The sequence below is a fragment of the Scyliorhinus torazame genome, chromosome 7, assembly GCF_047496885.1.
Source record: "Scyliorhinus torazame isolate Kashiwa2021f chromosome 7, sScyTor2.1, whole genome shotgun sequence".
NCBI classification, from domain to species: domain Eukaryota; kingdom Metazoa; phylum Chordata; class Chondrichthyes; order Carcharhiniformes; family Scyliorhinidae; genus Scyliorhinus; species Scyliorhinus torazame.
Genome location: NC_092713.1, coordinates 208,914,450 through 208,931,889, shown reverse-complemented (window position 1 = coordinate 208,931,889; position 17,440 = coordinate 208,914,450). Strand labels below are relative to the sequence as shown.

At 46.8% G+C, this 17,440-nt stretch overlaps 1 protein-coding gene and 1 long non-coding RNA gene across 3 annotated transcripts in view; one reads left to right on the top strand and one right to left on the bottom strand.

Moving 5' to 3' along the window:
* Window positions 1–17,440, top strand: part of LOC140426816 (drebrin-like) — a 324,386-nt gene that overhangs the window by 286,899 nt on the left and 20,047 nt on the right. For both annotated transcript variants that reach the window (XM_072512027.1, XM_072512026.1), the window contains one exon: window positions 724–838. In XM_072512027.1, coding sequence (XP_072368128.1) covers window positions 724–838 — 115 coding nt within the window. The remainder of the gene's footprint in view (window positions 1–723; window positions 839–17,440) is intronic.
* LOC140427436 (uncharacterized) lies at window positions 11,736–12,084 on the bottom strand. The gene is made up of 2 exons (XR_011948488.1): window positions 11,931–12,084; window positions 11,736–11,824 (listed from the first exon to the last, which is right to left on the bottom strand). It is a non-coding gene; the product is annotated as an uncharacterized lncRNA (long non-coding RNA).

The following is a 17,440-nucleotide window of genomic DNA, read 5'->3' as shown; positions in this document are numbered from 1 at the left end:
TTTCTCCTGAGGGGGGGTGGGGGGGTGGGGGGGGGGGGTCGGATGTTCTGCCTCCAACTATTTAACACTACCCCCAGCATTAAATGGGTAAGGCCAGCCATCAGGGTCGTGGGTGGATTCCCCTACCCAGACACTTCAGCCAGGGAGGTGCAATTGGGGCCTATGATACCCCTTTAAATACAGCCTCATTTCACTGTTTTTTGTTTGTTTAGCATTACTGAGCATTCTAGGTGTTTGAAACTGAATTTTAAAGGGTATAGGAAACATTTATAATACAGTTAATGATCAACGAGAAACACAGCAGTTTATATAAAATATAACTACTCTTCTTTTCCTTCATATTAATGATCGAATAATGAAATTGCATGCTTCAAAGCATGCATTCCGAATTTGATAGTGGATCATTGAGAATGGGAAGAAACAAGCATTCTGCTGTTAATGTCACAAGTAACTTCAACCCACCCCCTCGCCATATGCACCAGCATTATGCACCATTGCCTCAAAACATGCTACAGAATATTTGGTTCCGATGATCAAATTTGACATTCAGATAACGTGACAGAGAAGACTTAGGAAGAGATGCAGTTCAATGAAGTTATGAACAAAATTAGGGAAGATGCTTACCTAAAACAAAACTTAAATCTAAGTTTACAGCCATGTTTATAAAATGTGAAACTTCAATATGGCATGTCCTGTTTTTCTCACATTCCCTTCTATCAACAGGAAGCTGCAGCTCTTATTGCACTGCGGGATGGAAATCCTCGGGAGTTTTTTAAGCAGCGGGAACGAGCCATGACGACAAGTTTTGAGACTGTACATTTTTCAGGCCAAAGACCAGGTAAGAAAGTATTTTATTTTAGTTCCCATTTCAACACCTCTGACCCCTTATTTCCCCTTAGGCCTCTCATTCTCCATGAAAATCCCTTCCATCAAAATGGCAGAGGTAATAGAACAAAGAAAAGTACAGCACAGGGACAGGCCCTTCGGCCCTCCAAGCCTGAGACGGTCCTGCCTCTCTTTTGTCATCAAATCCATTTCATAGCTTAGTGCAAAAAAATGTTACAGCCCATTTAGAGGCTTAATGAAATGATTGTGATCAGGCCATCAGCTGCAAGATGTGGGCCAAGCAGCCTAATGTAAAGCTGAGTGCTGCTAGTAAGCCTTTAATCTGCATGTAACTAAGGTTTTTCGCATGGTACCTGATCCAGGTGATAACTATTCTGCAGGCGCCAGGAAGCAGCATATGACCAGTTCAATCAGTTAAATTGGTGGAGGAGCATATGAAATGGAATTAATAATCAATCACGTTGAATGATATGGGTTGGAATTATGTAAAGTGATCTGACTCTTGCTAGACTGAATGGGTGGAATGGATGATATCAGACAATACAGTTGGACATGTGTGGGACAGGGCCTGTCATATCAGAGTAGGGAGGACAAAGGAGTTCGGTAGACGAGCATTCAGTTGTCTCAAATAAAGTAAACAGGAATGGAGTGAAGTTGTATTCCGTTCTGCCAAGTAAGATAGTTGAAGTGAATTGAGCAGTTCATAAGGTATAGGAGCAGAGTTAGGCCATTTGGCACAGTTATGTCAGATAATGTAAGTAGTTGAGGTTGAGTCATTAATAGACATGTTGAATAATATTGGGAAGTCCTACCAATATTTGAGCAACTCTTCATTTTGAGTGTTCCTTTGGCCACTTTCCACAAATTGTAATTGTAAACTTGGATATTTCTTCAGTACAAATAATCAGTTCATTTCCAACTGAATTTTCCAATGAACAGGGCTCCACTGTATAAATAGTTTCTTGCTGTAGCGATATGTACTGGAGCAGAAACTGAACTCATTCAGCACTTACTGCAGATGCTATCCATTCTACTTACTGCTCTACATATTTTGGTACTTGGGGTTTCATCTCTTCATTAAACATTTCTGTATTATTGTCTAGAGTAATCAAGACATTTGGAGAGAAAAGGATGTCTGGACCATGAAAATAACTAGATACAAAATGCTTGATGATGTCATTAAATCTAACCAAGGTCAAACTTTCGAACTGTACTGGGGGCAGTGGGTGGTGGAGTGTGGGAAAGAATTACATGTACAGTTTTGTTTAATGGCCACATCTCTCCAACCAAACAAAAAAGGGTTGATGTTTTAACAATCCTTGTCAATTAAAAACCAATGCAGCTGAGTTGAAACCATTCAAGGTACTCATTTGGTTGACCCTGTCAACCTTTTTAAGCAATATAATGGCAGTATATCTTGGAGGATTGTTGAACAGCAAATATTGAAAGAACTAATGAGAACAACCTTCCTGATCCCTATAACCTCCCTTAGTGTTATTAGTAGCATAAGCTCTGCAAAATTTCCATTGCTGCTGTCAACATTGTCCTATTCCTAATATGCGACCCAGCACCAACCTTCCCAATGTTGCTCTTAGCAATGTAATATTCGCAAAATGCATTCTGATACTTGTCTTCCCACTGCTGCTCTCAGAAGAATACAACTCTATATGTTAACGATGACCTGAATACTGTCTTCAACAATGCATTACCCTTCATATCTGACCTGTTTTACCAATGTTGGTTGGTGTGACCACCACACAGTCCGTGTGGAGACAAAGTCCCGTCATTATGTTATATGACACAATGACCACACTAAGGGCAGCACGGTAGCACAAGTGATTAGCACTATGGCTTCACAGTGCCAGGGTCCCAGGTTCGATTCCCTGCTGGGTCACTGTCTGTGGGGAGTCTGCAGGGACACCCCCGTGTCGCGTGGGTTTCCTCCGTGTGCTCCGGTTTCCTCCCACAGTCCAAGGACATGCAGGTTAGGTGGATTGGCCATAATAAATTGCCCTTAGTGACCAAAAAAGGTTAGGAGGGGGTATTGGGTTACGGGGATAGGGTGGAAGTGATGGCTTAAGTGGGTTGGTGCAGACTCGATGGGCCGAATGGCCTCCTTCTGCACTATATGTTCTATGTTAAGTGGGATAGATGCTGACCAAATCCAGAAGCGAGAAACTGGGCATCTATAAGATGCTGTAGTCCATTTGAAACTGCGGAATTGTATTCTCCCACAATCTAAAACCTCAAGGCCTTGCACATCCCTCAACCCTACCTTACCATCAAGCCAAGGGAGCAACCCTGGTTCAATGAGAGGAGTAGAAAAGCATGCCAGGAGCAATATCCGGCATATTGTAACAGCCCTTTCTGTTTGTTCCTGTTTAATCCCTGTTCATTATTTTATTTCCACTTTCTTGTATTTTTCCTGTTGCTTTTTGGATCCATGGATATTTAATGCACCTGTTACTTTAAGGCGAAGCAGCTTATACCTTTAGTTCAAAAAGCAGGATCCGGAAGACTGTGCTGACCTAGACTGGTGATTGCCAATTGGCATGTGTCAGTGATGACTTGGTTTTATTGATTTGGCTGATGGCCAATGACTGGGCCCAAGAGACTGTGTTCTGTCTGGTAACAGATGGTGATTGGATCTGATCCCACTGAAATGTTCTCAGACTCACGAGGTCGAAGTTTGGTTTCAGTTTTGATTCTGGAGCTTGGATGAAGGGTTCTAGTTCATTCTCTCCCAAAAGATCCAACTAAACTCTCTCCAGAAGGCCACTGTGGGAGCTGACTCTCTCTCCAGCAAGTTGGGGTGTTGTTCTCTGGAGGCTGCAGAGGCCTGGAAATCAAGCCATGAGCTGGAAGCAGGGTTTGATGTGAGATAAAGTGTCTCAAGGAAGAAATAAACCTGAGTGTGAACCTCGAGCTGAAGACCCAGTTTAATAAAAACTGAAGTGTCTCTCCAGAAGAAAGCCTGCTGCTTTGTGAGTACTGAATGAATGACTCTGCAAAAAGAACATTACCAGCTGTAAACCAGAGGCTTTGACAAACCAGCGTGTTGTGAGGAAAGCATGCTAAGGAACCACCGTTTGAAGCAAAGACTCTTATATTTTGACCTTTATCCTTATTATTTTACCCCTTTCCCCCTCCTGTGTTTGTGGTGTGGGTTGAGGGTGGGACAGTTGAAGTGGTGGTGGTGGGGGCGGGGAGGATGGGGGGGAGGGGGTAGTAGGTTAGCTTGTTGTATCCAAGCGCATTTACTACATAATCCATCATCATTCTTGTTATAAATAAACAGTAATTATGTTTTAACTTACAAACCTGGTGACTGTAATTTATGTTATAAATTTTTATAAGAATTATTGGTTAATTCACTTGTATTGTGACTGCAATGGGGCTGGAATTGACCGCGGTATCGTAATAGTATCTAATGTGTTTCCAACGTGGTGAATGTACGACACAGACTACATGCATGCTAACAGTTAAAACAGAATTCTGTAGATAAATGATCCAACAACAACTGGATTAAATGAAAGTTCTGTTGACCTACCACATCCAGTTGTGAACAGTTAATCAACTAACCAGAGGTGGAGGCTCCACAAACATTTCCATCCTCAATAATGGCTGAACCCAGCAAGTGCAACAGACAAGGCTGAAGCATTTGCAGCCATCTTCAGCAGGAAGTGCCCAGTGGACAAAAGCAAATTACTGTGGGATGCTGGAATCTGAAACCAAAGAGAAAATGCTGGAACATCTCAGCAGGTCTGGCAGCATCTGTAGGGAGAGAAAAGAGCAAACATTTCGAGTCCAGATGACCCTTTGTCAAAGCTAAAAGACAGAGAAAGTGGGAAATATTTACACTGTGGAATGAGAATGAAAGATGAGCCATAGCCACAGAAACCCAGGGGAACAGGGTGCTGACAGCCACAGAAACCAAGGGGGGAAACCAGTGGATAATCTGTCTCTTCATCCTCCTGAGGTCACCAGCATCACAGAAGCCTGACTTCAATGAATAAAATTGATTCCATATGATATCAAATCATGGCTGAGCATACTGGACACTGTCATGGCTATGGGCCCTGATAATATCCTGGCCCTAGTCCTGAAGACCTATCCAAAATGAATTAATTTTCTAGCCAAGCTGTTCCAGTATAGCTAAAATACTGGAAACCACCCAACAAAGTAGAAAGTTGCCCAGATACGTTATGTCCACAAAAAGCAGGAAAAACCTGATCTGGTCAATTACCACCCCATAAGTGATGGAAGATGTTGGCAGCATTACAATTGCAGCACTTACTCAGCAATAATCTGCTCACCGCTGACCAGTTTGGGTTCCAACAGGACCAATATAATTTTGATGTAAACATGAACAAAATACCTCAATTCCAGGGATGAGGTGAAAGTGAGTGCCCTTGATGTCAGGGCAGCATTTGATCGAGCGTCAAGGGGGCCCGAATGAAACTGAAGTCAATGGGAATCAGAGGGACATGTCTCCACTAGCTGGACTCATGCCTCGCAAAAAGGAAGATGGTTGTGGATTTTGGAGGCCAATCATTTCAGTCCGAGGACATTGATGCAGACGCCAAAGACCTTCACCAATAATTTTCCCTCCATCAAGATCAAAAGTGGATATTTGCTGATAATTGCAGAGAGTGCAGTTCCATTCACGACCCCTCAGATACTGAAACTGCCTGTGCCAGGATGTAGAAAGACCTGGACAACATTCAGGCTTGGCTGATAAGTGGCAAGAAACATCTGCACCACACAAGTGATGGCAATGACCATCTCTAACAAGAAAAAGTTGACCACCTCCTCTTGACATTCAATGCCGCTACCATCACTGACTCCCCACCATCGACATCCTGGGGATCAACATTGTCCAGACAGAACAAACATATATTGTGACTGCCGCAGCTGGGAATTCTGTGATGAGTAGCTGAGCTCCTCACTTGCCAAAGCCTGTCCACACGGACAGGGACCCGGAATCGAACCCGGGTCCTCAGCACAGTGAGGCAGCAGTCCTACCCACTGCGCCGCTTTGCACAGTGTCCACGCTATGTGTGGCCCATGTTTACCAATGCAAAGCTGTTGTTCATGTCTACTGAATTAGAAATCTGTCCATTTGTTCTGTTTCAGCCTCAATCATTTTTGTTCTGAGTTGATTCCAACTCAACTCTATTTCTCAGTTCATAGTCTGCTACAGCCAAAACCAAGCTGTCTATCAATCTGTAGCAATCAGCTCTTCATACATTGAGATGATGACAGACTGCATTCACTAAACTGTTTGTTTACTTCAATCTGCATTCATTGCTCTAGGTAACAGCATGTCACACTTAAGTCCGTAGCTAAACACTGTACGCGATCTCTATCCGATAGGCTAAAATTGGGACTGATAGAAGATCTTGTTTTTTACTTCATTGAAACGTTGGTGTGTTTCGGCTTCTCCTTCGGTAATGTTTTGTTAAGAACTTCCTCTGCTATGGATCTCTGAGCCATCTGCTGCTGTAATTAAACTTTGCAGGAAGGATCAAAAGGATGGGGATGGAACCCAGAGTCTTCCCTGAATCTTAATGAGAATGCTTTTTCTTTTATCAACATTTTTTGACTAACATTTTTTGGAAATCCCCTTTCAACAAGTATATTCCCAGCACACCTCTCCCAAAGTTGTTCAAGTGCGACCTTGAAAAGAGAACAGTTCATTGTCTTTGCCAGTGAATGTTCACAAGTTGTCTGAAGGGATTTGATGATTTCTAGTACAGTGGAGCCATGTTATTATCATACCCAACTTACAATGGATGGCAGTTCAGCAATTCAATCAACTTAGAAAACAGATCAAAGGTTAAAACAAGACAAATAATGGAAACACAAGAAAGTCAAAGACACCAGAAAGAAATGTAGCACAGACGCAAAAGACGGGAGTGTGGTTGGGCGGAAGCTGAGGTGAGTAACGGATCAGGAAACGAGAAGTAATTGTCCTTGGGAAATGGGATATATAGGGAATAGAAAGGAATGATGGTTAAACGGTAGACATAATAGAATGGACATGAGCAAAAAGATATTGAGGGAAAAGATGTGAAAAAGAGGAAATAGCATTGGGGGAAATGATAGGAAAGGCATGTGAAGACGAAAGGGTTATTTTTTTAAAAAGAGAGAATTTTGATGCATTCAATGGTTTGGATGCATTTTGATGCAAGTAATCTTCTCAATTAGGTGGGAACAGTTTAGCAGTGTAATGTTTATCGGAAGTTGCTGTGATTCTGGCTAATTAAGTTGCATTGACCCATCTATGACATTAGACAAAGTGTTTGAGCTGACATCTAAAAATACATATTTCATTAGCTATTAAGGATGGTATGACAATAAGCAGGTTACACTGTATTAGTTGCATTACCCACCTCATCAATCCCTTTTGCTACCCCCTTAAACCTCTTAGCTACTTGGCATTGTGTGTTACTGACTCATGTGACACATTCTCCCCACAGGTCGAGTGAACAGCCCTTTCCTTAAGAATCAGCACAGTCTACCCGAGCAATCATGGTCCCCTCCGAGATCCCCTTGCCCTCGAATCGCTGCTAACTGTATCCCCTTCCAGTCTTTCCCCTCATGTATGTATACTTTCTAATAAAATATACAATATCATGTTTCTTGGAATAGAAGCATGCACTTTATAAAGTATGTAGACTCTTGAAAGAGTCCAGACTCTGCTAGAACCCATCTAACATTGTATAAAGCTGGGCCGGATTCTCCGTCGGCGGGATCCTCCGCTTCATTGGCAGAGCACTCCCGCGCGCGGATTTACCGACAGCACGGAGGTGGCCACAATGGGAGATCCCAGTGGCCAGCTACCAGGACGGAAGATCTCACTGCCGGCAGTGGGGCGCCCCACCAGAAAACCGGTGCGGCTGGACGGAGAATCCCGCCCAATGTACCTTGAGTCTCTAAACTTAATGAATGTATTCTCTTGGCTAGTGTTTCACCTCTGAGACTTCTTTCAGTTGTCCCGTGACAGAGGGAATGAATGTTTTCTGCTTTCTTGAGATCTGGGTAATGGAATAGGATAGAACAAAAGAGTCCAATTTGCCAAATCTGACCTGTTTCACAATTTTGTCCAGCCCAATAAGCAGCTCCACGTTTACAAAATTATGCTACAACTCTGAACCTATTCTTGTTGCTTCTGGGCCAGAGGCTCAGAATTGAGCATTATTCCTGAAAAGTACTCAATTCTGAAAGAGCTGGGGTGGGATTTCCTGGTCCGCCGGCCACGTTGTCCTGGGCGGCGAGCCCTCGCCGGCAGCGGGATTCTCTGTTCCCGCCACCTGCCAATGGGATTTCCCATTGTAGCCACCCCACCCCGCTGGGAAACCCGAGGGCGTTGGTGTGCTGCTGGCACAATGGAGAGTCCCACGGGTGGAGATTCTCGCTGCTATTCTTTCAGTGAGGGGTTGATAATAGTCAATCTCACATCCCGTTAAACAGGAGTACATAAGGTTGCCATCTACCACTTCCCCCAGCATTGCAGGTCCCTGCTTCAAGGTGAAACCCTACCTCAGGATCCATAATGCTGCAAATCCTGATTGGAGAGAGGGAACAGCACTTCTGGAAGCAGTGGGGACATGTCGGTGCAGTGAGGATGTTATACAAGATTTTGAAAACTCTTTGAACCCAAAGCTTTTGCTTTGAAATGTGGATGCAATTGGATAGATGCAAAAGGTCCCATTATGTTATTCAAAGAAGAGTAAATGAGTTTCCTTTAGTCCTAACCAACATTTATTCCTTAACCAGTAGCCCTAACACAGATCGGCCTGTAGTTTTGCACACTGATGCCCAGATACACTCAATCTGAGTGCAAACAACTTAGATGTTCAGAGTTTGGATACGTGTGTAACTACAATACGCCCAGTCTTTGACCTTTTGTATCAAACATTCTACCTGAACAAATCACTGCTGCACCCGAACTCTGAATTGCGAGTCTCCTTCACTTGAACTTGTTGGGAGTTGTCTCAACATTGAATCCAAATTTTCAAGCTCTGTAGCAGTCGAAGCCAATATTCTGGTCTTTTCCATTTCAAATTTCTATGCACTTTTAAAGTAAACATATCCTCCCTGTATTTTATTGGCAGATACAAGTCACAATAAAAATGTAAAAACATCCCCAATTGCAAGTTCTTAAAACATGTAAATGTATATGAATGATGGTTAAATGAGTTAAAACTTAAAATTTGAACTCATAGATGAAATACATTGGCCAGGGCTTTATGGTTCCTTCCACCTGTTGGGATATTATGGTCCCGCCGAAGTAAACAGCAACTTAAATGGCCATCACATCTACAATTGCTAATTATTTTTTGTCAATTTAAAAGTGCTGCCCTGATGATTTTGCCAGCAACTGATTAACACAAAATGGCCCTCAGAATAACCCCACACATTTTGGGCGGGATTTAACAATCAACCCACCGCGTGTTTTTCTGGCACTTTTACTGGTCCCGCCGTTGTCAACGGGATGTCCGCTTGACTCCCCCCTCGACGCCAGGAAACCCTTGTACTAGTGTGACCCGGAATATGCCACCGGCGTGAACAGCCAGTAAATCTGGCCTTTTATTTTTGTTTATTTGTGGGGTGTGCCAAGGCAACACCAGTTATTGCCTTTGGAAGGCAACTAACCAATGGAGTTCTTTAATAATTCTCCCTGCCTGGAAATCAACTTAATCCTATGTGACCCACTCGCTAATTGTGTTGTGTAAATCAAGTCCACTGCTCCAAACTATATACGTCACTGTGTCAGAATGGAAATTGAATCTGGTAACATTGAGGGAATTGTTATTTTGGGAAAAATAGATTTTCAGGAGCGTGTAAAAGGTGCCTGCATTGTATTTAGTTGATACCATACTTAATGATGAAGTGGTTTAGGCTGTCACATATGTAGCAGGAATAAGCATTTACCAAGGTTCATCTGATTGGGAGGAGAATCATAGGTTGCTATGTACAGAAAATTAAACTAAAGGAGACCGAGGGTGAAATTCACCTAAAAGATGACTACGATGCAATCCAACGCCCACACTGCGCCCGAAAAACAGCTCGTTGCGGTGCAGCATGGCCGATAAAAGCCAGGGTACCCCGTCCCGGCTCGACATGCCTTGCGAGATCTAACTTTTTAGCAAACCTGCATATTAGAGCGAGACAGCTAGTCTCACTCTAATATGCAGTTTCTGAGGTAACCGAGGCATTGGCATCTATCCCCTTCGCCTCGGAGACCTTGGGTGAGCGCCATACAGGACTGGTCCCCACAAAAAGGGGCCAGATGGAACCACCCTCGTGGGGGTCGGAGGCCCGAGATGCATGCCCTGTTGGTGCCACCTGTGCACTGCCAGACCTCTATTCACCCGCACTTAGTAATTTTTGGGGGCATGGAGAGTTTCTCACCAGCCAATCCCACAATTAGGATGCGTTTCTCCGGCTTCGTTGTTCGAGAAAAACGAGGCCGGTAGAGGGGGAGAGGTCGAAAACGAGAACCACACTAGGTGCCAAACAATTTGCGATGCAACCAGCCCACTCCCATAAGTGAAATCAAGATCTCACCGTAGCATGGCGAGAAATCAATTAGCACCACTTAAGCCGTATTTCCCTACAATTAACGGGAGCCACCCCATATCCAACGGGCTCCCATGATTCATCGGCCTCCCCAGCAAGCAGTCACGCTGGCACCTATTGGTACTCCTTTTGAAAAACGTGGCAAAGGGCTTCGGCGGGGAGCCAAGGAAGTGAGTAGCCATCTTTGCTCACAGGCAAAGTGCCCGGGAGCACTGGGCTTGCCACCCCAGTGCTCGGCAGGGGATGGGGGATCTTCGGCTGGGGGGGGGGGGGGAGGGAACCTCAGCTAGGGAGGGACCCGCCGCAGAGGTGGGGAGATTAATCATGGAATCATAGAATTTACAGTGTAGAAGGAGGCCCATCGAGTCTACACCGGCTCTTGGAAAGAGCACCCTACCCAAGGTCCACACCTCCACTCTATCCCCATAACCCAGTAACCCCACCCAACACTAAGGTTAATTTTTGGACACTATGGGCAATTTAGCATGGCCAATCCACTTAACCTGCACATCTTTGGACTGTGGGAGGAAACCGGAGCACCCGGAGGAAACCCACACACACACGGGGAGGATGTGCAGACTCCACACAGACAGTGACCCAAGCCGGGAATCGAACCTGGGACCCTGGAGCTGTGAAGCAATTGTGCTATCCACAATGCTACCGTGCTGCCCTTGTTAAGGGGGGGCAATCATGGGGCAACAGCGTTGCGCCTCCATGCCAACTCCTGGATCGTGGGTGTCCATTCCAGGGGCCACCCTTGTCCCTGCCCGTCAGCCCCACTGACCACCCATCACCCCCATCGACTGCCGAGACCTCTAACTGTGTGGCTGAAGGCTATTGGTAATAGGGAAATGGCAATCGTGGCTAAGTGAGCAATTCACACAACCCAAGTGGTCTCCCATGGCTGGGCGGGCCATGTAGCATGTGGAAGTCATTGCCTAGCATCCCAATCAGACTGTGATGCCTGTACACTGTGTCTGTACATTAAAGAACGTAGCACCACACTCCAGCAGCCAGCACCCGAACACCCCGGGTCTGTGTCACATCACTGCAGGGTGCTGGGACTGTGTCGGCACTGTCAGCGGGTCACTATCGAGAACAGGGGGGGGGTGATGATAACCCACAGAGAGTTGAGCGCTGATACTCCTCCATCACAAGTCTGACCCCCGCTGAGTGCTGGCTCAAACCCATCACCTGTAAGTTGTGTGCCCGGGGGAAGGGGAAAATGCCTGGCGAGGTGGGTCAGGGGTTCGGAGGTCAGCCCACATTTCGGAAAGAAGTAACAGAGGCGCCATACTGGCTGTGCTCAAGGGTGTTTAATGTGTTTTACAATTCCCCATTCTGCCGATGGTGTCCCCCCACCGCCTGTCGGCGCCTTCAGCTGGAGGACCTGTGGGAGAATGGACACGTGGTCAGTGGGATGGATGGGTCAGTCAGTAAAGCAATAACAACTAATATGTCACAGGCCCTCTGGGTGGAGCCCGGTGGTTTCTCACCTGTGCGGTCTCCGCCAACCTCCGTGTGGGTGACCACTCTGTCCTTGGCCATCCCCGTCACCTCCTGGGTCCGTTCTTCGAAGGAGGTGGGGATTCCTATGTCCGGCACACCACTGCCAGTCTGGGCCCTCTCCCGACGATTGTGGGAGAGCTTTTCCTGAGGAGACACAGAGAGGGCATCATTAGCCACATGCATGGTTCACAGTGGTGTGAGGGGCGGGTCTGAAGGGATAGAGGGGGAGTGAAGGGAGGGGTGGGGTCCACATGGGAAGTTGGGGCGGTGCATGGTCGCGTGGAGGCTGAAAGTTCTCCGCCGGGGGGGGGGGGGGGGTGGGTATTGATTTTTCACTCACTCATGCTGCCCAGTGTAGGTCGTTGAGCTTTTTCCGGTACTGGCGACCAGCCCTCCTGGTTAAGCTCCCGATACTTACAGCCGGCGCCACCTTGTCCCAGGTAGCACTGGCTGCTCTGTTGCTGACCCTCCAGGACCCTCGGAGGAACAGGACCTCTCTCCTGGCCTCCACTGCGTCTTTGAGTCTCGACTAATCTTGAGGCTGGTCTCCTCGGTGCCATTGTTGTGGGCTGACTGGGGTTGGTTGAGCAAGTGAAGTTTAAGTGCTGCTCGACTTTGTTAGCCAGGGCTGGCAAACGCGACCCCGGCGAATTGCGAGTGAGCCTTCATTTGTGGTGAGAAGCTCGTGAAGCCTCGTTAAGAGGACCAATTAATGTTGAATCACATTGCTGGCCTCGCTAGGCGGAGCGCCGGGAAGCTCGCAGCAGGTCCCGCTCGCTGTCACACTTAGAAATGTTTTGGAAGAATCGCGCCCTTAGAATTGTTTTCTGCAGTGGGGAACTAAATTCGTCAGCCAGACCTGCTCCTCAGAGATCAGAGCACCAATTTGAAAGGATGCCCCGATCTCAAAGTGAGCTTGGGGGTCCCTCACACCCTAGAGCAATGGACAATGTGACTCCCTGCAGGCATGGGCAACATCTTCGAGTGACAACCTCCTCTTGAGCCACCCCCGCCCCACCACTAGCCAGGCATGTGGGTGACCCTGGCCCACACCCATCTATCCTTTTGGGCATCAGGGCACCACCATCCCAAGTGAGCTTATCCCACTATGGGGTTACTGAGGGCCCCCGCGCCCCCCCCCCCCCACCTTTTGCTTCCCCCTTCAGTCCCCCCACTTTCAGCCTATTTCAGGACCCCTCTCTTCACCCTTCCCAACATTCATGACGCCCTTTCATACCCTCCCTCATCCCCCCTTTAGATGGGCATGAACCCCCCATTGTCCCTTGACATTGCCTACATGGTGCCATGGCAGTACAAACATGGAACCTGGGCACTGCCCGACCACCTGACTGTGCCAACCTGGTACAACCTGGCACTGCCAGGGTGCCAGGTTGTCACTGCCAGGATGCCCGGGTTCCACCTGTCTCCAACTACCCAGGGGGCTCCAGTGGTCTCCGAGCCCCTGCGGAGTGGCCATCACGCCTGGGGTCTCCGCTTGTGGAAACCAGTACAAATCGGCACCTGGGTGAGGCCTCACTGGTGCGGCCGGTTACTCCCAGGAGCCAGGAAAATGCAGTATCAAACTGGGCATGCATATTTTGATGAGCCTAATGGATCCATTAAATATGATGATCTGGAGCTTGCCCAGCTAGGGCATGATTCAGATCACCGCCATGGGTCAGGTGACTCACATGTTGCTCGGTGCCCGGCTCAAAGTCCATTTTGGGCCTCTCCCACGATGCTCCAAACACAACAGAACCAATGGTCGCAATGGGGTGGGAAAATCATGCCTTTGTCACCAAAAGGGGATTAGATCAAATGTACCGTATGGGGTACCTCAGTAATATAATTATGTTATATTAAAGTTAAAGAGCAACAACACCCAAATACTACTGATTTTCTTTTTTTAAATTAATTTAGATTACCCAATTATTTTCTTTCCAATTAAGGGGCAATTTAGTGTGGCCAATCCACCTACCCTGCACATCTTTGGGTTGTGGGGGTGAGACTCACGCAGACACGGGGAGAATGTCCAAACTTCTCACGAACAGTGACCCAGGACCGGGATCGAACCCGGGTCCTCGGCGCCATGAGGCAGCGGTGCTAACCACTGCGCCAACGTGCCATCCGTACTATTGATTTTCACAGTTTCATCTTTACAATCAGGAATTGCTTGGGTAGATCGATGGGCAGCAGCTTACCCTGGTACCTTACCCAAGTAACCGTTCTTAATATGAGTGTCTGAATAATAAGTCTTAATTAGTTACTCATTTGTTGCAGTTATCACAGCCTGGGCAGCCTCTGCCTTTAATTGACAAGTATCACAGAGTAATGGTCAAAAACGAGCCTGATTTCCTCCCTTGCCCTAAGTCCAGTGACAGTGATGCGAGTCGTGTACTCCGGGCACTCTACCAGCTGAAATCATTTAACTCAGGAACTTCTGCAAATCAAAACTTTCAATTCTTCAAGCCTTCATGGTCAGTATTCACACATATATCAGTGCTGTCATCCACTGATCCGTTCAAGGAAGGATTTCCTTCAACTGACAACTCTAGGTATTGTATGATTTGGCCATGAGGATATTGCTGTTGTTACAGCCAGCTGCAAGTAAAATCAAACACAGCAGTGTGCATTCTGAGGCTATTAACTTTAGATTAAATACTACTTCGGAGCATGCCAAAGATGTAGTGACAGAGTGAAGAATTCTGTCTCTTGAACCTGTCCAAAATCCTATTTAGAGCAGCCACGATTACTCAGTGTTGATCTGTGCTCGTAACTGCAAAAACTGTCCTATTTATTAAAGATGGGAACATATATCCAAAAGATTGCTCCAATATAAACATGGAACCTTCCAAGGGTAGAATATATGTACATTTTAAATTTTTATTAAATTTACAGTATCCAATTCATTTTTTTCCAATTAAGGGGCAATTTAGCGTGGCCAATTCACCTACCCTGCACATCTTTTTAGTTTGTGGGGTGAGACCCACGCAGACATGGGGAGAATGTGCAAACTCCACATGGACAGTGACCCAGAGACGGGATCAAACCCGGGTCCTCGGCGACGTGAGGCAGCAGTGCTAACCACTGCGCCACCGTGCCGCCCAGAATATACATACTTTTGATAATGAGCATGATTGAAATTGTTCACAATCTGAATCTCGGTACAAATTGGGATAAAAGATGTACCTACACCAGTTTCATTATTCCCATAAAATGGAAAGTACTCATTTGTAGAATTTGATGGCTGGTAAATTAGGAATTTCTGACAAAAGTGTGTAATTGAGCATATTCAATCAACCCTCCATCACCTATCTTATTCCCCCATAAGGTACTCTGCAAATTCAATAGCCTTGTATTTCACATGCTAACACATGGGTCACTTGAAATCTGAACCTGTTCCGAAGATTCTGATTTTTAAAATCTGCAGATGGGTCATTTCAAATGACCTGCCATCCATGTGTGCCACAAAAGTAGTTTTACATTTCTGTCTTTCCTGTGTCTGAAAAGCACATTCCTATTCTCTGTGCACCCGAAAAGTAATTCCACATTCTTGCGTTCCCTGGGTGCCACAGAAGGTAAGTTCCGCCTTCTTCTTTGCTCTGTGCCTCAGAAAGTAAATTACACCTTCTCCATATGCTGAAAAAGCAGTGCCATCTTTTTGTCTTCCATTTGTACGTTTGAAGCTACGTTCCACCTTCTTAACTTCCTGAAAAATAGTTCCACATTTTTATCTCCCTTGTGTGGCTCCAAAGGTAAACTCCAGCTTCTTGACTTATTTTATGCTCCACAAGAGCAATTCCATCTACTTGCCTGTCCCCTGAAACACAAGGTTCCCCTGACTGTCATTCTTGTGTGTTGTTTGTGCCTAAACAACTTCTATCTTTTTAGGTGAATTTGGATCCCACTTCGCTGAGAACAGAACACTTTCCTGTTACTGGCGCAGGCCTGCTAGGGAAAGCTATGATTGAGCCAGTTAGGCCATCAAAAAAAATAGTCAAAACCTTTCAGTCCTTAATTAGTTAGTGCCCGAGCAGGAAATTGTTCAGAAGAACATCCTTGGCATTCCCCAGAGGAAAGATCTGGTGGCTCCATCTTATGAGTTAAATTCTGCCATTTCTAACTTGAGGATTGATGCACGATCAATTGCACAGAGACGAGAGTTGAATACAACTGAGGCTTTATTACTCTAAGATGTGTGGCCTCCTACAGCAGCTGGCGAAATGGCTGCTGTATAGGGAGCACACATATTTATACTCTGCCTACTGGGCGGAGCCAGCAGGCAGGGACTACCTCCGTACCTGTAGTACAGAGTCTTACCACACATCTCCTAATATATACAACAGTGTTGATTCCCACATTCAACCCCTGTTAAAATTGAGTCCGGCGGGGGTGGTGGAGAACTATATACAGAGCAAGTTTAATATACAGAAGTGAAAAAAAATATTTTAAAAAATATTTGATAGTCCCGAACCAATTATAGATTTAGCCAGTTCAGGGCCTTGATGTGGCATTGGTGGCGGTGATTCCGGTGTTGGTCTGGTCCTCGGTGACTCCAGGAGCGTGCCAAAATCCTCTTCATCCTCGGGCGTGGGCAGGGGGAGGATGGATGTTCCTGAGGGGGGTTGCAGCTGGGTGTGCCGCGGGGGGGGGGGGGGGGGGGGAGAGCTGGACCGGGGGGGGGGGGGGGAACCTGCTGGTGCCAGGTCCCTGAGGGAGACAGTATCCTGGCGGCCGTCAGGGTACGCTACGTAGACATACTGGGGGTTAGCGTGGAGTAACTGCACCCTTTCAACCAACGGGTCTGCCTTGTGGAGTCGGACGTGCCTACAGAGGAGTACGGGTCCTCGAGCTGAGAGCCAAGTCGGGAGCGACACCCCGGATGTGGACTTCCTGGGGAAGGCAAAGAGACGTTCATTGGGTGTGTTGTTAGTGGCGGTGCATAATAGCGACCGAATGGAGTGCAGTGCATCGGGGAGGACCTCCTGCCAGCGGGAGGCCGGGAGATTTCTGGACCGTAGGGCCAGTTGGACGGCCCTCAAACCGTCCCGTTCTCCCTCTCCACCAGCCCGTTTCCCCGGGGGTTATAGCTGGTCGTCCTGCTGGAGGCGATACCCCTGTTGAGCAGGAACTGACGCAGCTCATCACTCATGAATCCCTTGTCACTATGGATGTAGGCGGGGAAGCCGAACAGAGCGAAGATTGTGTTGAGGACTTTGATGACGGTGGCAGACGTCATATCGGGGCATGGAATGGCGAAGGGGAATCTGGAGTATTCACCGACCATACTGAGGAAATACGTGTTACGGTCGGTGGAGGGGAGGGGCTCTTTGAAATCCACGCTGAGGCATTCAAAGGGGCGGGAGGCCTTCACCAGGCGCGCACGGTCCGGCTGGTAGAAGTGCGGTTTGCACTCCGCACAGACCTGGCAGTCCCTGGTGATTGCCCTGACCTCCTCGACAGAGTCGGGCAGATTGCAGGCCTTTATGAAATGGTA